Source organism: Lagenorhynchus albirostris, chromosome 1 (assembly GCF_949774975.1).
Source record: "Lagenorhynchus albirostris chromosome 1, mLagAlb1.1, whole genome shotgun sequence".
Taxonomy (NCBI): domain Eukaryota; kingdom Metazoa; phylum Chordata; class Mammalia; order Artiodactyla; family Delphinidae; genus Lagenorhynchus; species Lagenorhynchus albirostris.
The window spans coordinates 34,335,557-34,360,275 of NC_083095.1; the positions used below are offsets into that span (position 1 = coordinate 34,335,557).

Consider the following 24,719-nt stretch of genomic DNA (forward strand, 5'->3'; position numbering starts at 1 on the left):
TATGTCTTTTAATACGTGTGGGCAGTCTTAAGTATTGGGCTGCCAAGCAAACATTTCAGAACGGGCTCCATAGGCACACCATCAGTGAAAATAGGAATTTTCGTCCACTAAACCATGAAAACCCACGGAGTGCAGGAAAAGACTTCGTAATTGTTAACACATTACATACACTTACTGAGAAAGAGACCTGATGAAGCCAGGTCCGCCTTGCTCACTACATATAAATAATACACATATAAATTACATATATACATATGTACACACACATATATTACATATATAAATAATACATAAATTACCCAAGGTCAGAGTGAATCTTTTATTCAACACATGCCCAGATCCAGGCACAAAGGCTACGCTTAAATTGAAACACCTGCTGAGTGAATACACGGCGTGCCCAGCCGCTAGAGGCTGAGCGTATATTTTGGGGGTCACACTGCCCGGGGACCACTTCTGAAAGAATGTGACTCTGGTGACTTGACTCCCCAGTAAAAGTGCTTTAAGCTCAAGCGCAGGTAGGAACCTGGCCCAGCTATCTTCCAAGAACTGAAAGCTAACAGTCGGAATGTGAACTGAGAAAGTAAGGGTGGCCAAACAGTGCGACGACTGAGAAGATAACGACCAGGCGCCTACTGATACCAAATCATTGCGCGTCAGCGTCACGCTGACGCCCGCGACGACGGCAGAACTACCGCCCCCAGCAATGCTTGACTTCCGAGTCTGAGTGTCTTCCGTGCCGAACTACAGCCTCCGGCATGCACTGCAGCGTCCGCCCCTCGCCAGAAGGCGGGGCCTGGGAGAGAGGCGGCCGCGCCGCCGGGCCCGCGGGTTCCCACAGTCCGTTCCGCCGTGGCGCTCTTCCCAACCGCGGACTGGCTAATTCCGGAGTTCCGAGACTGCCGCTCGCGGCCGAGCGCCACCGCTCCCTCGGGAGTAGCCCGGGCAGCGCAGCCCGCCCGACTTTCCGTCAGGCTTTGGCGCCCGGCGCGCCGTCAGTGACGGCATGCAGGGGGTGGGCGTTCCGGCTCGGGAGGACCCCGCCGCGGCCCCGGAAGCGCCTCGTCCTGAGCTGCGGTGGCGGCGGTCGCCGGGATGCCTGCGCGGCTGGGCGGCTGACGGCGGAGTAGGAACGGGCCCCGTGCCCGGAATCTCGGCTGCCGCTGCTAGAGAGCGGCCTGCGCCATGGCCAACTCAGCCGCCTCCTCAGAGCATTTCGAGAAACTGCATGAGATCTTCCGCGGTCTCCATGAAGACCTACGAGGGGTGCCGGAGCGGCTCCTGGGGACGGCTGGGACAGGTGAGGCGGAGTCAGGCTGAGCCCAGGGGCACCCAGCTCCGCCAGCTCTGGGAAGAAGAGCTCCCACCCCCTTCCCAGGCCCTCCCTCCCTTCTCTCCGTTTCTCATTCTCAGACACGCCCCCTAGGGCTGGCTGGGTCCCGGCGCCCAGGATCTCCCTGCCGCCACTTAGCGTGCTCAGGGATGCACCTCGGAGTGTCATCTTCCTCTTGATCCTCCTGTAGCCTTCAGATTTTTCTCGTTTCATTTTCACTATGGCAAGAAGAGTGTAGGGGACCTAAGCCTGCGATCCGGTATTTGAGTAGAATTGGGTTTTCTTTTGTAGCTCTCTTTTTTTTTTAGTTTTTTTTTAAATATCTTTATTGGAGTATAATTGCTTTACATTGTTGTGTTAGTTTCTGCTGTGTATTTTGTTTTATACGTTTAACAGTGTTATTCTCAAAAGAGGTCCGTAGTTTTCACCAGATTGGCAGAGGATTTGTAGCACAAAAAGGGTTAAGAACCCAAGGGAATCATAACTTTTGGGGTTGGTAAATAACCAGTCGTGAGGGGGATTGGTCTTTAAAATCAGGATTGTGGTCTTTAGGTGTGGTCCCCTTATGAACTCTCTGCTTAGACTGTCTCTTGCCCCTTGGTTTCAAAATTCAGAGTGCTGCAAGCTTTGCTTGGAGGAGCTAAGAGTTTTCCAGTTGAATCTGTATAGGAAGGTCTCCTATAGTTCTTTGCCTTAAGAAAAATAGATCTTGATGGCAAAGCAGATGAGACTTTTATTGCTTTTACTTAAGTGTCAAAGCTTGAGTGTTTGCTCTGTGTGTTACCCAAGGTCATATGAATTGAATGACTCTGGTGAGAATGAAATTCATACCTTTGTTTAACATTTACTGGGAGAGGCTGCTGCGTGCCAGGCACTGTCCCTAGATGCTGGTAATATTGCACATTACAGTGAAAAGACTTACAAATCTCTGTTCTGATGGGTCGATGATAGTATATAAATATTAAGAGGTGGTGTTAAGGGCAATACAGGAAAATAAAGCAGGGCCAAGGAATGGGGGGCTCTAATTTTAAGTTGGGTGGCTGTGAAAGGCCTCTTTGAGGAGGCGGCATTTGAGCAGAGACTTGAAGTAAGGGAGTAAGCCACGCAAAAATCTGGGAGAAATGAGTGTCAGGACAGAATAGTACTGCAAATGTCCTTAAGCAGAAATGAGCTTGGTATGTTCTAGGAAGAACAAGAAGGCAGTGTGTTTGGGGTGGAATGAGCAGGGGAGATAGTTAGTGGTAGTAGATGAGGCTTTAAAGAGGTAGGCAGGGTCAGATTGCATATGGGCCCTTGTACACCAGGGTGAAAGATTTGCATCTTTTTCTAAATGTAGTGGCTTGCAGTTAAAGGATATAGAACAGGAGAGTGATGGGATCTGATTTACATGGTTGAAAAATAGACCTTCTTTTCAGCCTTGTGTTGAGTTAAATTTTGCAATGTCTATTTCTGTAAGGCTAAATAATGCCAAAGGACATTCTGTTTTGAAAAATAGAAAACTGAGTTAGTTATATTCACTTTTGTCATCTACCTAAACTTCTAATTCCTGCAAAGAGGACACTCAAAAAGGTGTGAATTTCTACCCAAGTGCAAAATACTCTAACACGAGTTGCTGGTAATGCTTTGTTCAATGAGTAAGTAAATAGAATATACACATATCCGCAGGTTATAAGAATTTCAACAACTTTTAGTCTTCTTATTCACTACTTTATTCATACTTCTCAATAAATATTTGTCGAATAAGTTGAATTTAACTAAGCAAACACACCAGGCCTCATCTCTGATTCCTCTTTTTTCTAGTCCTGAGACTACTTCATAGGCTTTCCACCAATGAAGCTTTATTTTCCACCATGAATTATGAAGCACTGAATAATGTACATAACACATCCCTTGCATTTAGCTTATGCTCTGTAATTGAATTCAGTTTTTTCAATAAACATTTATTGAGAATTACATATCAGTTAGTGTCCTGAGCCCGGAGAAGTTCCAAGAGTTCTTGCCTTAAATGGGAGCATATTTACAACAAAGTGTGTGATGAGTCCTAAGATAGTTTTGAGACCATGACAGAAAAACCTAACATGGGCGTGGGGGAGCAAGAGGGAAGCTTCACAGAAAGGGGAACTTCTAACTGAGTGTCACGGGTTGAACAGGAGTCTGCCTGAGAGGGGAAATGGGAAGAGGCAACAAAGGAAGAAAAAAATCAAATATTCACAACTATTACTGGAGCTTAAGATATGTGTGGGACCTAGAGGGGTGGGATAGGGAGGGTGCGAGGGAAATGCAAGAGGGAGGGGATATGGGGATACATGTATACATGTAGCTGATTCACTTTGTTATACAGCAGAAACTAACACAACATTGTAAAGCAATTATACTCCAATAAAGATATAAAACAAAAAAGATTCTTAATAAAGAGTGGCTGCCACTTTCATTAAAAAAAAAAAAGGTATGTGTGGGAGAATAGTAATAGATGAGGAAAGTAAGACACAGCCAGACAGTTAAGGGACCTAAGTGTCACATTAAGACATTGAGACTTGATATGGAGAATCAGTAAAGGACTTCAAATAGCTGACTAATATGGTTAGATTTAATTTTAGAAGGAGAATGCTGGTGGCTGAGTAGAGGATGAAAGAGAGGCACAAGAATCTGTATACCAGGGACCATGTTAGGAGCCTTTATGGCAGTCATCTAGGTAACATGGGACTCTAGAGAGTCCCAAATCCAAGAGGTGATTCTGGACAGAAATTAACCATACTGATTGGACATGAGGAGTGAGGGAGACAGATTCAAGAATGTCTGCATTTTCTCACTTGGTCAGTTGAGTGAATGATAATTTTAAGAAATGTAAGAGTAGAAGCAGGCTTGTTTGGGTTGTGGATGAGAACATCAAGAGTGATTACATAGAATAGAGAACGTATGTCCATTCTAGCTTAACAGATATTTCTTCTCCTACCATTAAAAATAACATTTATGAAGAAGATACATGAGTTGAAAGGCAGTGTATTGTAATATTTAACAGCAAGGATTCTAGAGCCAGGCTGCCTGAGTTCATATCCTAGGTCCACCTCTTAATAGCTTGGTGACCTTGAACAACTTACTTTAACATAATTAGTTTCCCTTGCAAAATGGGAATCAGTCATTATATTTACTTCATAGGGATTTTTTGAGGATCAAGTGAGCTAATATATGTAAAGCCCTTAAAATACTGCCTAACAGTAGTAACAGCGATTAGCCATTATTCCTATTATATGGGAAATTGGATATTTTATTTATATAAAACATAAGAATACCAGCTCTGTATACAACTACCCTTACCTTGCACTACTTTCCCTTTTTTTCTAGAGCACGTATCTTCTAACACACTAGACACTTCACATAGTTTTTTAAATTAATTAATTAATTAATTTATGGCTGTGTTGGGTCTTCATTGCTGCGTGCAGGCTTTTCTCTAGTTGCGGTGCGTGGGGGCTACTCTGTTGCGGTGCACGGGCTTCTCATTGCGGTGGTTTCTCTTGTTGCAGAGCATGGGCTCTAGGCACGCGGGCTTCAGTAGTTGTGGCACACAGGCTAAGTAGTTGTGGCGCACGGGCTTAATTCCTCCACAGTATGTGGGATCTTCCCGGACCAGGACTGGAACCCGTGCCCCCTGCATTGGCAGGCGGATTCTTAACCACTGTGCCACCAGGGAAGCCCAGACACTTTACATATTTATGATATTTATAGTATATTATTTATCTTCCTTTCAGTAGAACAGTGGTTTTCAAAGTATGATCGCTGAACCAACAGCATCAGCATCACCTGGAAACTTGTTAGAAATGCACATTCTTGGTTCCCAGCCAAGACTTATTGAATCATTAACTGTTTTAACAGTCTATTTTAACAGCCCTCTGGGGGATTTCTGATGCCTGTCAAGTTTGAAGGCCACTGAACTAGGACATAAGCTCATCAACACATGTTGTTTCTTTCTTTCTTTTTTTTTAAATACATGAAGCCTCTTGATTTTTATTTGTGAGCCACCAACTCAGATATTTTTTGTTTGTTTGTTTGTTTGTTTTGTTTACCTTTTTTTTGGTTTTTTGGTTTTTTTTGCGGTACGTGGGCCTCTCACTGTTGTGGCCTCTCCCGTTGCTGGCCTCTCCCGTTGCGGAGCACAGGCTCCGGACGCACAGGCTCAGCGGCCATGGCTCACGGGCCCAGCCGCTCCACGGCATGTGGGATCTTCCCGGACCGGGACACGAACCTTTGTCCCCTGCATCGGCAGGCCGACTCTCAACCACTGTGCCACCAGGGAAGCCCCCAACTCAGATATTTTTCAAATGCTTTACGGACCAAACAGAGCAAATCTGCAGGTGAAATCTGACCTGCCAATTTAATCTTCTGTAGGTATGTTCAACAGGTACTCATTGAATGAATGCTTATGTACGAAACTAATGATTTGAAAATCAAATCATGGTTTTCTATTAATTACATTCCAATTGTAGAGACTATTTTCTCCAGAAGAAAATGTTGGCCTCAGTCCATAAAACACTGCTTAAAATTTTAACATTTACATGAGAATCATTCTTTTGTTAATGGGAAACATAAGCAAATCTAATTCTAAAAATGACCCCTGAAGAAGTTATTTAAATGGATAATCAGTTCACTCTTATAGATGCCTTCTCATATGATATTAAAAGGATCACACAGCCAGCATGTATTGGCATTCTTGTTTATTTCTTGTTACTTAAGTAACAAGAAGAAGTTTAAATGTTTAAACTGCTTAATTTGATCCTTTTCATGAAGGCATTTAAAACTGCTATCAGCCATACTGATATCTCTTTCTTTGAATTTCTATAGCACATGTTATTTCTTGTCTTTTTGATAATAGCCATTCTAACAGGTGTGAGGTGATATCTCACTGTGTCTTTGATTTGCATCTCCCTGGTGATTAGTCAAGTTGAGTATCTTTTCATGTACCCGTTGTCCATTATATGTCTTCTTTGGAAAAATGTTTATTCAGATCCTCTGCTCATTTTATAATTGGATTGTTTGGGTTTTTGCTATTCATTTGTATGAGTTCTTTATATATTGTGGATACTAGCCCCTTATCGGATATATGATTTACAAATATCTTCTCTCAGTAAATAAATTTTTTTCATTTTGTTGATAGTTTCCTTTTGCTATCCAGAAGCTTTTTTTTTTTTTCAAGCAATGTATTTTCTGGTGTGTGTTTTTTGCCTTTTTTTTTTAAATGTAGTTGATTTACAATGTTGTGTTAATTTCTTCTGTACAGCAAAGTGACTCAGCTATACATATATATATTCTTTTTCCTATTCTTTTCCATTATGGTTTGTCACAGGATATTGAATATAGTTCCCTGTGCTATACAGTAGGACCTTGTTATTTATCCATCCTATATATAACAGTTTGCCTCTGCTAATCCCAAACTTCCATTCCTTCTCTCCCCTACCCCCTCTCTGCCTTGGCAACCACAAGTCTGTTCTCGATATCTGTGAGTCTGTTTTTGTTTGGTTTTGGTTTGGGTTTGGGTTTGGGGTTTTTTTTTGGCTGCACCACGTGGCATATAGGATCTTAACCCTTGCTCCCTGCAGTGGAAGCACAGAATCTTAACCATTGGACCACCAGGGAAGTCCCTGTTCTGTTTTGTTTGTTTTTTAGTTAATTTATTTTTGGCTGCATTGGGTCTTCATTGCTGTGCACAGGCTTTCTCTAGTTGCAGCGAGCTAGGGCTACTCTTCGTTGCGATGCGCGGGCTTCTCATTGCAGTGGCTTCTCTTGTTGTGGAGCACGGGCTCTAGGCACATGGGCTTCAGTAGCTGTGGCTCGCAGGCTCTAGAGCACAGGCTCAGTAGTTTTGTGGAGCACAAGCTTAGTTGCTCTGTGACATGTGGGATCTTCCTGGACCAGGACTCGAACCAGTGTCCCCTGCATTAGCAGGAGGATTCTTAACCACTGCAGCCCCAGGGAAGTCCCCCTGTTTTTGTTTTTTAGATATGTTGATTTGTATCGTATTTTAGATTCCACATATAAGTGATATCATATGGTATTTCTCTTTCTCTTTCTGACTTACTTCATTTAGTGTGATAATCTCTAGGTCCATCCATGTTGCTGCAAATGGCATTTCATTCTTTTTAATGGCTGAGTAATATTCCAATGTTTTATATATATTTATTTATACACACACATACACACACACACACACACACACACACACACACACACACACATCCCACATCTTCTTTATCCATTCATGTGTTCATGGACATTTAGGTTGTTTCCATGTCTTGGCTGTTGTGAATAGTGCTGCTGTGAACATAGGGGTGCGTGTATCTTTTTGAATTATAGTTTTGTCTGGGTATATGCCCAGGAGTAGGATTGCTGTATCATATGGCAACTCTTTTCCGTACAGTTTTCCATAGTGGCTGCACCAATTTACATTCCCACCAACAGTGTAAGAGGGTTCCCTTTTCTCCAAACCCTCTCTAGCATTTGTTATTTGTAGACTGTTTAATGATGGCCATTCTGACTGGTGTGAGGTGTTACCTTATTGTAGCTTTGATTTGCATTTCTCTAATAATTAGTGATGTTGAACATCTTTTCACGTGCCTACTGGCCATCTGTGTATGTCTTCTTTGGAGAAATGTTTATTTAGGTCTTCTGCCCATTTCTTATTAGGTTGTTTGGCGGTTTTTTGTTTTTTTTTCTTTTTTGGTTTTTTTTTTTTTTTTTGCGGTACACGGGCCTCTCACTGTTGTGGCCTCTCCCGTTGCAGAGCACAGGCTCCGGACACGCATGGCTCAGAGGCCCAGCCACTCCGCAGCATGTGGGATCTTCCCAGACTGGGACACGAACCCACGTCCCCTGCATCGGCAGGCGGACTCCCAACCACTGCGCCACCAGGGAAACCCTGCCCTGGGTTGTTTGTTTTTTGTCGTTGAATTGTATGAACTGTTTGCATATTTTGGAAATTAAGCCTTTGTTGGTTGCATCGTTTACAAATATTTTCTCCCATTCTGTGGGTTGTCTTTTCGTTTTGTTTATGGTTCCCTTTGTTGTGCAAAAGTTTGTAAGTTTGATTAGGTTCCATTTGTTTATTTTTGTTTTTATTTCTATTGCCTTGGGAGACTGACCTAAGAAAACATTGGTATAATTTATGCCAGAGCATGTTTTGCCTAGGATCTCTCAGAAGCTTTTAGTTTGATGTAGCCCTGCTAGTTTATTTTTGCTTTTGTTGCTTTTACTTTTGGTGCCAAATCCAAAATATCATTGTCAACATTCAAGTCTTTAATCCTTTTTGAGTTAATTTTTGTATATAGTGTAAAGATAGTGGCCCAGTTTCATTCTTTTGCATGTGACTGTCAAATGTTTCCCAACACCATTTATTGAAGAGACTGTCCTTTTCTGTGAGGGAACAGGAAACAAATATTTCTCTCTCTCCTGGCACAGAGCTTCTAAAACCCTTGTAATTTCTGGGAGCATCTTTTATTCAGTGAGGCTGCTCTGGGTGGGCTCCTAGGTGGCTTCTGGATGGGAGCTGGTTACCAGAAAGACCAACCCATGATTAGAAGCTTGGATTTTCAGTCCTGCTCCACATTTCTCTGGAGACGGGAAAGGGGCTTCAAATGGAATTAATAATTAACCATGTCTATGTGAGGAAGCCTCCATAAAATTTCAGTAGTATGGGGCTCAGAGAGCTTCCAGGTGGTTGAACATATCCACACTGGGAGGGTGGTGCACCTCAACTCTGCGGGGACAGAAGGTCCTGCGGGACAGAACAGGAGGGGAAAGAGACCCTCCAAGACCTTGCCCTATGTCTCTCTTCATCTGGCTTTTCATCTGTATCCTTTATCATGTCCTTTAATAAACTGGTAAACCTAAGTAAGTGCTTCTCTGAGTTTTGTGAGCCTCTCTACCATATTAATTGAATCTGAGGAGGGGGTCATGGGAACCTCCAGTTTGTAACCAAATTGGACAGAAGTTGTGGGTAACCTGAGGACCTACTACTTGCAACTGGCATCTGAGTTGGTGGTGGGGCCAGTCTTGTGGGACTGAGCCCTGAACCTCTGGAATCTGATACTGTCTCTGGGTAGATAGCGTCAGAATTGAGTCGAATTGCAGGACACCCAGCTGGTGTCTCAGAGAATTGCTGCTGTGGGGAAAAAACCCATACATTTGGTGACCAAAAGTGAAGTGTTCTTTGTGAGTAGTAAAGGAGACACACGGGAAACAAACAACAGGAGGAAGGACTAAGTTTTTTCCTATACAGGAGAGAAAGATAGGAGGGAGAAAGACTGGGTTTTTCCTAATACATTTCCCCATTGTATATTCTGGGCTCCTTTGTTGTAAGTGAATTGACCATATATGTGTGGACTTACTTCTGGGCTCTCTTTTCCGTTCCATTGAGCTTTGAATCTGTTTTTATGCCAGTACCATACTGTTTTCATTATTATAGCTTTGTAATATACAGTTGACCCTGGGTGCCAACCCTCTGCGCAGCTGAAAATCTGAGTGTAACTTGTTGGCCCTCCTATCCAAGTTTCCTCATTATCTGCAGATTCAGCCAACCACAGGTTATGTGGTACTGTAGTATTTACTATTGAAAAAAATCTGTGTATAAGTGGACCCGCCCAGTTCAAACCCTTGTTGTTCAAGGGTCAGCTGTAGTTTGAAATCAGAAAGCATGATGCCTCCAGCTTTGTTGTTCTTTTTCAAGATTGCTTTGGCTAATTGGGGTCTTTTGTGGTTACCTAAAAATTTTTGGATTGTTTGTTCTATTTCTATAGAAAATGCCATTCAGTTTGCTATTATTTTGTTGAGGATTTTTGCATCTGTGTTCACCAGGGATATTGGCCTATAATTTTTTTGTGGTGTTCTTCGCTGGTTTTGGTATCAGTGTAGTGCTGGCCTCTTAAAAAACTTTGGAAGTGTTCCCTCTTCTATCATAAGCTCTATATTTTGTCTGTTTGGTTAATTATGTATCCTAAGCACCTAGAGCAGTGCTTAGTACATACTAGGTGCTCTATAAATATTTGTTGAATGATTGTATAAATACTGTGAATTGTTGGGAAGAAAATAGTAATAATATATGATTGGTTATAAAAACTCAGTGTGATTTTATTTCTATTCTGCCATGTTTTCCACAGTTTCACCACTTTTAAAAATCTATCTATCTATCTATATACCTATTTAAAAAAAGGATAGGATAACAGACACAATGTTTTCTACTTTAGGAATTTTGTATGACAATGACAATCCATTAGCATATGTGATAATTATTAATCCATTTAATATTACATTAAGCACCTACAACCATAATTTCTAGTCTTAGCTTTGCAGCATATCAAGATGTCTCTCCAAATACCTCAGACTGCTATAAATTCTTATCCAATTAATAGAGTAAGTACCTATAGTCATGACTTTTAGTTTTAGTTTTGTAGCACCTGAAGGCACATTATTTTTTTTTGAAGGCACATTATTAATGAACATTATAAAATTATTGAAAGTTTTTCATTTTAATTCACTTAAATCGCAGTATCTATACGTGAGACTCCATTATTTTAGAAACCAGAAAAAATAATAACTATGAAGGACCATATGTAGCAGGTTGGTAAACACAATTACTCACTAACTGCAGAATTTTAATTTTTCCAACACTCTTCATATTCTTTGGTGAATTTTGTTTTTGCTTAGTTTTTCCTACCTAGGGATTTACTTTTAAAAAACAGTGGTAGATACTATTTATTGAACCCTTAATATGCTTGGCATTTGTTATGTGTTTGTTACGTGTATTGTCTCTTTTAACTCTTTCAGACAACTGTATGAGGTCAGTACCGTTATATTTCTTATTTATAGTTGAGGAAACAGGCTTAGAGAGGATCAGGTAACCATGTGGTCTACAAAGAGGATGTAGGTCCTAGAAATGCCACAATGGGGCGCCAAAAACATTAATCACAGATTTTAAAGATCCTGGTGAAACTGAAGTTATTTCCACAGTTGTGATGGACCAAGGTTAGTCATTCTTGGGCTGGCAATTCAAATAGCCTATAAGAAAGAGAGGCTGCCACCCTGGTCGAACATGAGGTAGGTTTCCTCTAGCACTTTCAGAGCTGGGTGTTTCCATTTTATTCCATGTCCGGGCATTGTGCGGCCATCCACCCAGTTTACCAAACATTCAGCTTCAGAGTGAGTCAGTCACAGGTGAAGGGTTTGGGAAGGCATGTGGGGTAGGGGATAGTGTTATTTGGAGTAGCTCACTCTTGTTTCTGGTATCTGTTCTACCCAGTATCAGTCCTGTTGTTTTGTAGTTGATTGTAGTGTTAATTCTAACTCCATAAAAAATTAAGAGGTTAAGAGGTTTGAACATATTATACCTGTATACCTGGGATCACGAAAATGCCCCTCCACACTATAGTGTACAGAAGCACTGGGTTGGGAGTCAGGAGACTTGCATTCTGGAACTAGTGTTGCTACACATCTACTCCTTCTGTGGCCTTGGGGAAGACAGTTTCTGCAGGCTCTAATTTCCTCAACTGCTAAATGAGAAGGTTAGACTAGATGATCTCTGAGGTCCATCTCAGCTCTTATATTCATTGATTTCAGAATTCTGAGTCTAAAGCATAAAGGAACAGCTATTGATACCTCTCAGTTGGGTAGGGGTTTAACCTCTTGAACCTTTAAAAGTATATAAGTTGTAGAGCACTCCTAGTAGAATGCATGCCTTATGAAATTAGATAGAGAGCAGAGTATTCCAAAAAGACTGAGAATAACAGAATCATGCAGGGAAGTTAGTGAAAGGATCAAGATTCTGTGTGCTGCCTCCTTCCCCCCCCCACTCTTATTTATGTAGCTACTTTCTTTGAGTCATTCTTAGGAATGCAGATTTTCATGTCTTTTAACAAAGAAAGAATAAAGGAGGAGAATTTATGACTAATAGAGATGTAGAAAAATCTAGGACAGGAATGCACTTAGAGAATACTGTCATCTTGGATCAGAAGTGAGTGTGCTTGAGTTTGGAGATGTGCCTATTCAGAGGAGTGACGACACTCAACACTTTAGTGAATGCTTGTTACAAAATAATATGATAGCTCTCCATGGAAGTGGCCATTCTTGACTGCAGATATTATTTCACTGCTGATAGCTGAAAACGCAGACTACTCAAGGATAATAACAGCTGCTTTGGCACTTATTTCAGTTACATCATGGTTAGTCAAGATATAGGCCCTTTGCCAGGGCTGAACTTTCTCCTATTTTTTTTTTTTTTTAAACAAAAAACCCTGGGTTTTGGGCTTCCCTGGTGGCGCAGTAGTTGAGGGTCCGCCTGCCGATGCAGGGGACACGGGTTCATGCCCCGGTCCGGGAAGATCCCATGCGCCGCGGAGCGGCTGGGCCCGTGAGCCATGGCCGCTGAGCCTGTGCATCCGAAGCCTGTGCTCCGCAAGGGGAGGGGCCGCAGCAGTGAGAGGCCCGCGTACCGCAAAAACAAAACAAAACAAAACAAAACAAAAACCCTGGGTTTTGTGAGTGGTGTGTAGTGAGAAATAGTTTACCTGGAGTACCTATTTAGGGAATGGCACATGACAACGAAGGCAGCTTAGTAAAGGGTGCATTGTCGTTTGCTCTTGTAAGCAATAGCAGTGTCTAAGGAGTACCCTACCAGGTTTAGAGTTCTAGAAGCTATGGGATGTATAAAAGAAAAAGTAAATTTCTCTACTCAGAAGGAGCTTGATCTCAAGTTGAGAATATAGAATATACACAAGCAAAATGATTTATGATCATTTGAAAAGCAGTGGACAGCTGACATGCTAGATGCTGTTGTGATTAACAAAATGTAAATCCATATAAAGCATTACAGTGGTGTTACATCTTACATGGTATTTGGCTTTAAAGTCAAGGTGTGAGATGAAAATCAGGGTAAACAGAATTATCCAAGAAAATCTTAGGACAGCATGTCGAGTACCCACGTGCCATCCCTTTGTAAGCGCAACTCAGCTGTTTTCTTGGCATTGGAAAAGATTGCTCTTTCTTCAGTTGATGGAAGTGCTGGCTTGTATTTAGAAATCGCATTGAGCTTTTTAAAAGACCGTGTCCTGGGCTTCCCTGGTGGCGCAGTGGTTGAGAATCTGCCTGCCGATGCAGGGGACACGGGTTCGTGCCCCAGTCTGGGAAGACCGCACGTGCCGCAGAGCGGCTGGGCCCGTGAGCCATGGCCGCTGAGCCTGTGCGTCTGGAGCCTGTGCTCCGCAACGGGAGAGGCCACAACAGTGAGAGGCCCGCGTACCGAAAAAAAAAAAAAAGACCGTGTCCTTATACATGTTACAGTATGGATGAACCTTGAAGACATTATGGTAAGTGAAATTGTAAGATTATTCTTATATGAGGTGCCTAGAGTAGTCAGATTCATAGACACAGAAAGTAGAATGGTGGTTACCAGAGTCCAGGGAGAGGGGAAATGGGGAGTTAGTGTTTAATGGGTATGGAGTTTCAGTTTGGGATGATGAAAAGGTTCTAGAGGTGGATAATGGTGATGGTTGCACGACATTGTGGATGTACTTAATGCCCTTTAACTGTATACTTAAAAAGTCAAAATGGTAAATTTTCTGTTATGTATATATTTTACCACAATTAAAGAAAACTATATCCCCAGATTGTGAACATAATTCCAAAAGATGAGTTCAAAAAATATTGTAAGCAATGACAACTTTGTGGTAATAAGTAGATTATGTATAGATTTCCAGGGAGAACATTCATTTGGATGTATACATTAAAAAAAAAAAAACTCCTCATAAATAGGACTAATTTTTGCTTGTTAGATATGCTTATTAGGGCTTCCCTGGTGGCGCAGTGGTAAAGAATCCGCCTGCCAATGTAGAGGACACGGGTTTGAGCCCTGGTCTGGGAAGATCCCACATGCCATGGAGCAACTAAGCCTGTGTGCCACAACTACTGAGACTGTGCTCTAGAGCCTGTGAGCCACAACTACTGAGCCCGCGTGCCTAGAGCCCATGCTCCGCAACAAGAGAAGGCACTGTGATGAGAAGCCTGCGCACCGAAGAGTAGCCCCCGCTTGCCGCAACTAGAGAAAAGCCCGCATGCTGCAATGAAGACCCAATGCAGCCAAAAAAAAAGCTATGCCTGTTAGGTATGATCTACCTCCTCATTTTATAGCCAAGGAAGGAGGTTAGGTCCCAAAGAGATGAAGAGAATTATCCAAGCTTACATGTTGAGTCAGACCCAAAGCTAGAACCAGAACCTAAGCCCCTTTACTCACCAGCACTTCCCCCATACAGATGTTTACCAGGTGACAGCATGCCAGTACTCCCTTCAACATTTTTGCTGTGTCCAAGCACCATTTTTACTATAATTAATCATTTTATTTATATGAGTATTTCATGTAAAATGCATTTATTTAATACATAAAGTTACTTTAAAAGGAAATTTTATATCACTACCTTAAATGGAAAATCTATAGAACCTATCTAAATGATCAGAAAAAATACAGTGAAGGCAAAACAGTGCTGTTTTAGTTAGATGTTATTGCTTTGAAGCTAAAGCCTGTTCTGTTTTTGTTAAAAGGGGAGATTAGTAATTTTTAGTTGTTAAAGACATACTAGCACTAAAATGATATGATGCAAAGTACTGAACAAGGAGTGACTTTCCCTGTGTGAGTCAGTGGTATTTTACGTCATTTCCCATACCACTGCCCGTGGGTGTGGCTAAGAAACTTGTGCTATATACCATGCAGTCTCTCCAGCGAGCAGAGTAGGTGGGTTTTGAATTTGTTTTGCAGAACAGCAGTGGATAAGGGTTAATATAGAGATGTGATTTACAGTGGGAGTGAAAATGGGGACAAAGATTTCAGAGAACTAGTATTGTTAAACATTCTTATTGATGAAAGTGTGCCTGGTTCCTGTTAGGATGGGTGAAAAAAGACTGACAATGATTGATTTAGACCTGTTGTCTTTCCTAGTAGGGATGCTGTTGGTCTTTGGGGCCAGATCATTGTTATGCAGGACTGTCCATAGCATAGATATTCTTGTTCCCTGGACACTTAATGCCAATGGTAATACCGTCCCTCTCCCTTCCCCCCAGTTACTGTGATAACTAGTTCCCCCAGGTTTCTAAATGTCTTTTAGGGGTGATTAAGTACTGTAATAGTACCCTCAGGAAAGGAATGTGGAGTTTATTCTAAGCAGGGGGTATAGCCTCTAGGAATGTTTGGAAGCAGGACTGAGCATTGAAAACTTGTCTGTCTTTTCCAGAAGAGAAGAAGAAGTTGATCAGAGATTTTGATGAAAAGCAACAGGAAGCAAATGAAACGGTGAGAAGAAGGAACAAGTCCTTATATCTTCTTCATGTTTGTTGGTCTTTTCCAGAAGTAATGCTTGTGACCTGATCACAAATTAACTGTTCCTGTCCATTGATCTTGCTTTTGATTATTTCTTACCAAATGAGGCCAGTTGATGGGGCTGGGTGTTGAGGGGCAAACACAAATGGGTAAAACTTGGAGACCCTCCTGAAATGAGTCTTTGATAATACATTGCTGCTGTAATAAGGACATTCTCATACTTCTGCCTGGGTGGTCTTTTAAAATCTCATTTTAAAAGGTGGCCATTGAGATCAGTTATTCTCCTTTGTTAAATTTACTGTCACACAAAATGGAGCTCAGAGGTGGTTCTAGCCATGTTCCCTTCTGGTTTTGGGGGTTTTGTTTTTTTGTTTGTTTGTTTTGGAGAGTGTTGAATTTTGCATATATGCCAGTGTAGTTTTTATTTTATTATTTATTTATTTATTTATTTTGGGGGCTGCGCCGGGTCTTAGTTTCAGCACGCAGGATCTTTCGTTGTGGTGGGCAGGCTTCTCTCTAGTTGTGGCGTGTGGGTTTTTTTTCTCTCTCTAGTAATGGGCTCTGTAGTTGTGGCGCGTGGGCTCTGTAGTTTGCAGCACGTGGGCTCTCTAGTTGAGGCGTGCGAGCTCAGTAGTTGTAGCTCGTGGGCCCAGTTGCCCAGCAGCATGTGGGATCTTAGTTCCCTGACCAGGGATCGAACCTGCGTCTCCTGCATTGGAAGACGGATTCTTTACCACACTGGACCACCAGGGAAGTCCCTGTTCCCTTCTGTTTTAAAAGACAGGAGGATTTGGTACCTTGGGCAAGGCATGCATGGACAGGATGAGTTCCCAGTCAGGACCCAAAGCTTGTCAGATGTTGGTCCAGGTTGCTGAGCAGTTTAAGAACTGCTTCTCTCTTAATCTGTGCCTTTTCTTTAACAACAACAAAAAACAAAGAAACAAAAAGCAAGTTTTGCTCTCACCTTTTCGAAGTAAGGGTCCTCTGTTCTCCATATCATTGTGCTCTGGCTTCAGCAAAACCTTTTAGGAGGCTGGAGCTAAAATCCAGGTCCCTGGTAGTACTCCAAAGAAATAGTTGCCCCTAGTATTTGCTACTCCAGAGTAGACTGAAAAATTCTTTTTAAGCCAGAGAACTTCTTTATTGCTTGTTGAAGAACAACTTCCTTATCTCAATGCAGTTCTGAGAAGTTAAGCTTATCTGCATCCTTTTCTCTATTCTGCATCTATTTTAAGAAGGATCAGCCTACCAGACTGTGGAAACTATCTCCTTCATAATGGGAGTACCAGAAACTTTTCTAATACCTGTGTACAGCTGGGCATATCCATGATACCTGTTACAGAGCCAGTCTTCTTTTTCACTTAACATCTTGGTAGCATTTCAAAAACCTTTTAATTAATACCAATTTATTTGTTTGGTGCTTAGATACTTTCTTTCCCTGAACTTAAAAAAATTAACCAGTCCTACTCTGGCCATCCCAGACAGACGGCTTCCTGTAAATTGGGTCTAGGTGTTACAGTTTACTTATCCCAGAAAAATGGGAATGATTTGGACCCCTGGTTATTCTGACATGGAGACAAACAGTTGATTTTCAGAAGGAGGAGGAAGGGAAGAACCTTGATGCCATACCCCTAGCATTTTTAGTACAGTAGATCTCAGAGTGCTTCATGAAAGCACTTGAACCATAACACGCTAAGAACTTGGTATACCGAAAAGAGAATTTGAAGATTTTTGAATCCTGACTTCTCTTGTTACGTAATCTTGAGCAGGTTTCATCAAGTCTTATATATGAAGTAGAAGTAGTATTTCCTACCTTATTGATCTGTTGTGAGGAATAAATGAGAGAATGCATGTAAAAAATGTTTAATAAGCTATAAGGTACTTGTTAGTTTTCTCACTCATTCATCACATACTTTTTGAAGGCCTGTTCTATGCCTGCTAGGCACTGTGCCAGGCACTAAGAGTAATGAAGTGAACGTGTCACATGTGGTTCCTGCCCTCCTGGACCACATGGTTGAGTATTTATTTACGGTGATCTGTGGTTTGATTAGTCCAAACTAGACGTATTACCCATATGAGAGAGAACAGCAGACCATCTACTCACTACTTTCTGCCTTCCTAGCTGGCAGAGATGGAAGAGGAACTACGTTATGCCCCCCTATCTTTTCGTAACCCTATGATGTCTAAGCTTCGAACCTACCGGAAGGACCTTGCCAAACTCCATCGGGAAGTGAGAAGCACACCTTTGACAGCCACTCCTGGGGGTCGAGGAGACATGAAATATGGTACATATGCTGTAGAGAATGAGCACATGGTAAGCTTCAGCTGTCTTTTCCCTTACTGGTCTGTGGTACAATGATTAACCATATTGTAGAGTACAGTTCATGTCATCAGTGCATACTTGACTTTTTTTCCACCTTATCCTCTTTCTTAAATCCAATTCCCCTTCTCCCCTTGGGTGCCCACCTCTACTGAATTTAATGCAGATCATGCCAAACAATTTGCTTGTTTAGATTTCTTTGTATCCTTTATGTATAAAACAGTGCTTGGTGTGTAGTGGTGATACACAAGTGTTACCTATTCATATTACATCTGGACTCTGTAGTCTGACTCATTGATCCAGTTTCTTTCTCACATATGCCCCCAAAGTTCAGTTAGGCTTTTAATTTATCAGAGTATTGTTACAAAATTAACCCATGCTTTCCCTTACATTTATATCAGGATGGCCCAACAGCCCAGATACAGTAGAGAAAGCAGGCTGCTTCTTAAAAAGCGGGCTAACACCTTACTTTGTTGTGATAGAAAGTGAGCCAGACTGATCTCTAGCCTCCAGTATTCTCATTTATAAAATTAGACTGTCTAAGCTGAAAACCTGTATTCTCAAACTGTCTAGAGAACACGGTTAAAGGAATAAAACTTCACAAAGATTAAATTTTATGTGTTACATTTGGGATTATATTCCACACCACAAAGTAGAAATGGCCTGACCAGTAATGTGGGAGAGAAGTGAACAGGGCCCACCAGTGCAGACTGCACGGATGTAGAAAGGCTAACGGCACAATTTTAAACAAATCCTATTTCATGATACATCCTGAATATAGTTTAAGAGATATTCAAATGATACTAGCCTGACATTCCTGATGTCAAAACTAGAGTATTTGAGAATGTTAAATTTTCAAAATTCACTTGTGAAAGGAGGGTGAGAAAAGGCTGGCAAGTAGAGCTTGTTAAAGTGAGATGAAAGGTGTATAGTGACTTTGGTCATTTGTGACCCAAAAAGCCCTGAAAACAAAAAGGGGGGAGATAATTCCAAATAATAATTTTGCTTTAAAATTATTAGTTTCAGAAACTATTTAGATATACAAACCACCTGCAGTAGAATTATTGTTCCGAATCTGGGGTTGATTTGTGTGACCTTACTGTCTCTTCCTGTTCTTTTTTAAGCCTAATCAGTTGAAAATCCCCATCTTTTATTTTTAAAACCCCTTTTTCCTGCTGCTTTATAAGCCAATGTAACTGGGATTTATTTCAGCCTCATTCATTGGTTTCCTCATCCACTTGTTCATATGCCATATATGAACTGAAAAGCCTTCTTGTTGCTTCTGATCTGGGGATGCATCTTTTGCCTTCTTGGTGGTGGGGTCTAGTGCTAATAGTCACCTGCTCAGTAATAGGCCTTGTGAGCCAGCCCCTTTTTGAGTGTGTGCACATGCGTGCTTTGAATAGCTGAGAACTTAGAGCTGCATCCATTTCTGTCAGTGGTTATTTCTGGCCTGACAAAGGCTACTTCTGTCCTTATGCCTTCTGTGCTTAGGATTATAGGTGGAATAAAACTTTGGTGGAGATTTAGAAATAGGGTGCTTGGGAAATTAGGGCAGCTTTTTTGGCTCCAGATATTACCTTCCCTGAGAGCAAATCACCAGTGCAACAACTTCAGTTTTTGTTTTCTGTGTTTGGCCTAAGGTGAAATTCTTTTGGAGGCTTACCAAGAGTGTAGCCACTTTTTTCCCAGAATGTGGTAGTGTCTCACACTTTTAAATGAGTTCTATATGTGCTGAAAACAAATAGCTTATTCATGGTCCCTCAATCCTCAATACCAATCAGTGGGCATTTTCAGTGAACTAAACTATTTCTAGGGCGGTAGAGTTTAGTTGGTTTGCTCTCTCAAAATTACAGGCTGTATGCATTTTGGGGAAGCTACTGTACCCCACATCAGGGCCATTGCCTCTCAGAAGTTGCTAGTCCAGAAAGCACATGAACCAGTTCAAATTCATCAGGAGCACAGGGAAAATGCTCTGATGTGATTAATCCTTTTCTTGCCTCACTTAAGTGTAAGAAGCAGTGAATTGGGAGGTATTATGATCCTAGATTGAATCCCAGGTTCTCTTTTAGTTTGATTTGTTAGCATCTTTGGTTGCCTTAAAAGTAATGAAAATTATTGCACACGATATTCCTTCTTATAACTTCATTTATAATGGAAGAAGTATAACATTTCCCTTCCATACTGTTGTCAGAATCGGCTACAGCCTCAAAGGGCATTGCTTCTGCAAGGCACTGACAGCCTGAACCGGGCCACCCAGAGTATTGAGCGTTCTCATCGGATTGCTGCAGAGACTGACCAGATTGGCTCAGAAATCATAGAAGAACTGGGGGAGCAACGTGAACAGTTGGAACGTACCAAGAGTAGAGTAAGTCTGAGTGGATGGGGAGAGGGGCAAGAGTGGGGAAAGTAGGTGGGCCCGTTACACCCCGATGCCTTGCTAGTGCCAGAAGCTACCACAGTTCCAAATTCAGGGTATGACCTTTTAGGTTCTTACTCTTTTCTCTGTCTGTAGTTTGCTTGGCTGAAAGATACCCCTTGGAAGTAATTTTACTTCTAAGATTTAGAAGTCATGGGGGGGGTAGGGGGTGGACTGCAGAAATCCAATTTCTGCATTTATTGAAGATTATCAAATAAGATTGTAGCCACTCCATCCTTTTACTAGGTCCTGTATTATGAATCAGATTTTCATTTCTCATATGTCTAGTAGAACATCTGCTATTCTTAGGAAAGCTAAGATCGCTTTAAGTAGATGATGCTTTCATGTCATTTAGAGCCAAGGCTATTTTCCACATGTCATAAAATAGTACTACTGACAATTTAGAGAGGTTCAATTCTGGGCTCTAACTCTTTACTGTTACCTAAGGTAAGGGAGATCATTGTGAGAAGAAAACAAATACTCAGGCCAAATGATGACTATACTGTGGTGTCTAATCTACTACACTCTAAGAGGCTCTGGAAAACAATTCATTCCTTCCTTTCTGTACCATCTGCAAAGGAATTTTAAAAATAGTACAACTTGCCAATGGAATGCTGTATTCTTAAGAGCATGAGGCAGATCCAAACTGAAAAACAGATACTGTGGGCAAGACTTAGATATATGAGAAAATCATCTGAAATCCCCACACTGAGTTATTTTTCCAGCTTAGTAGCTATAATTCTCCATTCTTAAAATTAAGTCAAAATGATGCCCCTTTCCCTCCTTAGTGAAAATCCACAATAAAGTACCGAATTCAAGTTAAGCTGTAGAGAAGGCAATTTGTTTTACAGATTGTGTGTTTTTTTCACTTCTGAACTTAACCAGGTGGATTAGTTGAACTTAAAAGCTGAGAAATGAGCTGAGAGATCAACTTAACAAGGTCGCTGGGGAACAGGAACAGATGGCAGGTGGCATCTGTTGAAATATCCTCCAGCTATATAGATTAGTAACAGGCAACCAAAAGGGAATAAAAAAGGCTTTAAAAAATATTTAATTCCTTTCACAATTCAGTGTGTCTCTTAAAGGGATAAAGAAAAAAGAAAGAACCAGATCCCAAAAATGGTAGTCCACCAGCCTGCAAAAACAAACATTAACTCAAGAGGCTCTTCTGGAGTTTGGCTGATGAAATTCAAATCTTAAGTTGCTCAGTTACGTCAGTTACCGGCAGGTACACTTGAAGACTTTGTTTTGAGTAGTCAAGGTGAAAGATTAGCCCAGTCCCAGAAGTCTCCCCACAGCAACCTTGGGATATAATAATTCCTAGGCCTACTTGATAAGTACTAAAGTATATTATCCTTTCCAGTTTCTTCTGCTTATATGCAGAGGCCATCATTTAAATTGATTTGATTTCTGGGAGTTTTTCAACATATACCCCTTAATGCCCACTGTCAATTTAGGAATGTTCAATTCTATAGTGTGTACTTTCGAAAGAAGGGGGAAATAATTGCTATTTTCTCTTCTCAGCTGGTAAACACAGGTGAAAACTTGAGCAAAAGTCGGAAGATTCTCCGTTCAATGTCCAGAAAGTAAGTTTTAAAAATAGTCACAAGATTAATTTCTCTTAATTCTAATATCTTTCAGCCAAGAATGTCAAAGCTTTAAACAGTGACTGGCAAAGGTGCTAATAAAGCAGAAGAAATAAAAAATATCATATAGTTAAATATCCCAGGACAAAGTCCTTTGTTAAAAGTATATATACTGCTCTGATTTAGAGCAGTGGAAACTTTGTCCATTGGAAGGACTTTTATTTTATTTATTTATTTGGCTGCTTTGGGTCTTAGTTGCAGCACGCAGGCTCTTTGTTGCGGCATGCGGGATGTTTTTTTCATTACCGTGCACGTGCTCAGTAGTTGTGGTGCGTAGGCTTCTCTCTAGTTGTGGTGCACAGGCTCAGTAGTTTCAGCGCGCAGGCTTAGTTGCCCCGCAGCATGTGGGATCTTAGTTCCCCGACCAGAGATCGAACCCGCATCCTCTGCATTGAAGACAGATTCTTAACCACTGCACCACCAGGGAAGTCCCTGGAAGGACTTGTAATCCCAGCTTACTTTCCTTAGAGAAGACAGCACATGGGAATAGAGCTTCATATTCCTGGAAATAAATCTGTAAAAACTTAATTAGAAAACTTTTCACTGCTACTGCTTCGTACTTGCTTTTGGCTCTGCTTGCCCTTCATGGGAGTCAACCCCTTATTTGGGAGTTCTGTCTTGTTAGTAGAAGTTGACTTAAAAAAAAAAACAAAAAACGTTGAGGTAAGTGCTGACAGCAACAAAACCAGGGGCAGAAAGGAAGTATTGCCACTGAGGCTGAATTTGGGGTAAGTGGGTGTAAGTATGCATGAAACAAACTACAGTCGAGTCATGAAACAAGCAGGAGCGTGGGATTTTCCTAAACGGTGGCAAATTCCTTGTGGAATAGGGGAATACGTTCAGTTTAGAGTGATGAGATTTTTTGTGTTAAGAAAAGAGTATAGGAGCTTCAAAAAATTTACTGCCTTTATAAAGGTACCCATAGAGGAAGAAAGTAAAAAGGGCAAGAAGTTCATAAGAGATTGAAAGGCACTACTCAGCTTCTAGTTAGTTACTTATCCTAAAGCAGGAACCCCTCTCCCCACCCGAGCTGGACTTCAGCACTGGAGTGTCTGTCGCCAACCCTTCTCCTAATGTGTGCTCACAGCTGTATTATGTAATCAATCAGTGCAGCTCTAGATGGTTAGGTAGTGGGTTTGTATTTCTGCTGTTTTGAAATATGATTCAACCTGATTTCAGAAATGGTGTACTTCTTCATATGTATATTTAATATTTTTCGAACTAGCTGCTCATAGAAAAACTATTTTTAAAGTGAAGTACTAACTACCATTTGAAGACATTGTAGAAAAAACATTTATATGCTTTGGTATCTGTTGCCCCAATTTTCAATATTTCTGTGAGGTAGATAGTAATTATTTATAAGTTTCTTTAGCTGGTAATACTAAGTGGCTACGTGATCAAAAATTCAGTCTGCCTCACAGTATCTGGCCTTGGCCCCAGGTCAAACCCCTAAGTATTAAGAATGGAAAGAAATAGGTTATCCAGACTTCTGACTACATCCCACTTTGCTTCTCCTTGTAGAGTGACAACCAACAAGCTGCTACTTTCCATTGTCATCTTACTGGAGCTAGCCATCCTGGGAGGCCTGGTTTATTACAGATTCTTTCACAAGCACTGAACCTCCTACAGGGAACGGTTTGTGGACCAGGACTGTGACTCTGTGAATGGTGTTAGAGACGTGGAAAAATCTTACTGTTGCTGTGAGCTAACGGTTCAAGAAGGCACTGTGTAGCCAGACTGTGGGAGGAGGGAGGAAGATGGAAAACCACTTAAATGTGAAGGAACAGCAATAAGACCAGTATGATATACCAAGGTAGTAAATGCTGTTTATGACTTCTTTAAGTTTACATAGTGCTCTAACATATTAATACCCTGTGAGCTTCAAAAAACCAAATACATTTACAGCAGTATTATCGGTCACCAAAATGAAGGGGAAGGAAACTTTACAATTGTGAGAATGCACAAATGTTCTCATTAAGGCAGTACTGACCCAGACGATCATTTAGTATCTGTCAACCACAAATGCCTCCCAACTCTGGAATGCCCATCGCGACAGACACGTGTCGCACACAGTATTTCCTAAATTCTTACACGTTCTTCACTTTCCGATTCATCTGGTGAACTAGGAGTAGGAAGTTGGTCATAGACAATGTGCCCTCCCTCTCTTGTCTGCCCAAAACTTGAAGCAATCACATCCACTGCCAGGCTGGCTGTAGCCTTGGCCTCTTCCTCCGACGCAGCCAACCGAGGATTGACTTCCACAAGATCCAGTGCTGAGAGCAACCCTGAAAGAACAAAGTATGACCAAAAAAACTTTCTAGCTGCTACTTTCAGTGAGAGTCGTCCCACCTGGGTAGAACAAGCTAAGGTAAAAAACAAGTTATTTTCTACTATAAAATTATCCACCATCAGGAAGCCCCTTATTCCTCATTCTCTTGGGCATGAATTTAAGTTAAAAACACTCATATACCAGAGTAGGATTGAAAGAAACCTTTAAGGTAATAAAATCAATTATCCCTGTTCAGTGAACGTAACAGGCATAGCTGACAGGCTTTCCGGTTCGCGTAGGAGCTGGGTCGGGGTGGGGGGTAGGGGGGTGGTAGCAAGAGTTTCCAACCTAGTCGGGAAAATGTGTCATTTCCAGTGTTTCCGGGCCCTCC

At 41.5% G+C, this 24,719-nt stretch overlaps 2 protein-coding genes across 3 annotated transcripts in view; one reads left to right on the top strand and one right to left on the bottom strand.

The window, feature by feature from the left end:
* Positions 1 to 1,034: 1,034 nt before the first annotated feature.
* VTI1B (vesicle transport through interaction with t-SNAREs 1B) lies at positions 1,035 to 23,880 on the top strand. Its single transcript, XM_060140765.1, has 6 exons — positions 1,035 to 1,297; positions 15,589 to 15,647; positions 17,797 to 17,988; positions 20,189 to 20,362; positions 21,938 to 21,999; positions 23,581 to 23,880. Exons 1-6 carry the CDS (start codon positions 1,183 to 1,185, stop codon positions 23,675 to 23,677), a joined length of 699 nt encoding a protein of 232 aa, XP_059996748.1. The 5' UTR covers positions 1,035 to 1,182; the 3' UTR covers positions 23,678 to 23,880.
* ARG2 (arginase 2) overlaps positions 23,873 to 24,719 on the bottom strand; it is a 43,290-nt gene continuing 42,443 nt past the window's right edge. For both annotated transcript variants that reach the window (XM_060140719.1, XM_060140711.1), the window contains exon 8: positions 23,873 to 24,344. In XM_060140719.1, the coding sequence (XP_059996702.1) occupies positions 24,139 to 24,344 (206 nt within the window). In that variant the 3' untranslated portion in view covers positions 23,873 to 24,138. The remainder of the gene's footprint in view (positions 24,345 to 24,719) is intronic.

What these genes read in the sequence shown, in the direction of transcription:
- VTI1B (XM_060140765.1), top strand. Translation starts at nt 1,183, where the DNA reads ATGGCCAACTCAGCCGCCTCCTCAGAGCATTTCGAGAAACTGCATGAG. An exon ending in CCTGGGGACGGCTGGGACAG is followed by an intron (nt 1,298 to 15,588) that starts GTGAGGCGGAGT and finishes TGTCTTTTCCAG; the next exon opens with AAGAGAAGAAGAAGTTGATC. An exon ending in TGGAACGTACCAAGAGTAGA is followed by an intron (nt 20,363 to 21,937) that starts GTAAGTCTGAGT and finishes TTCTCTTCTCAG; the next exon opens with CTGGTAAACACAGGTGAAAA.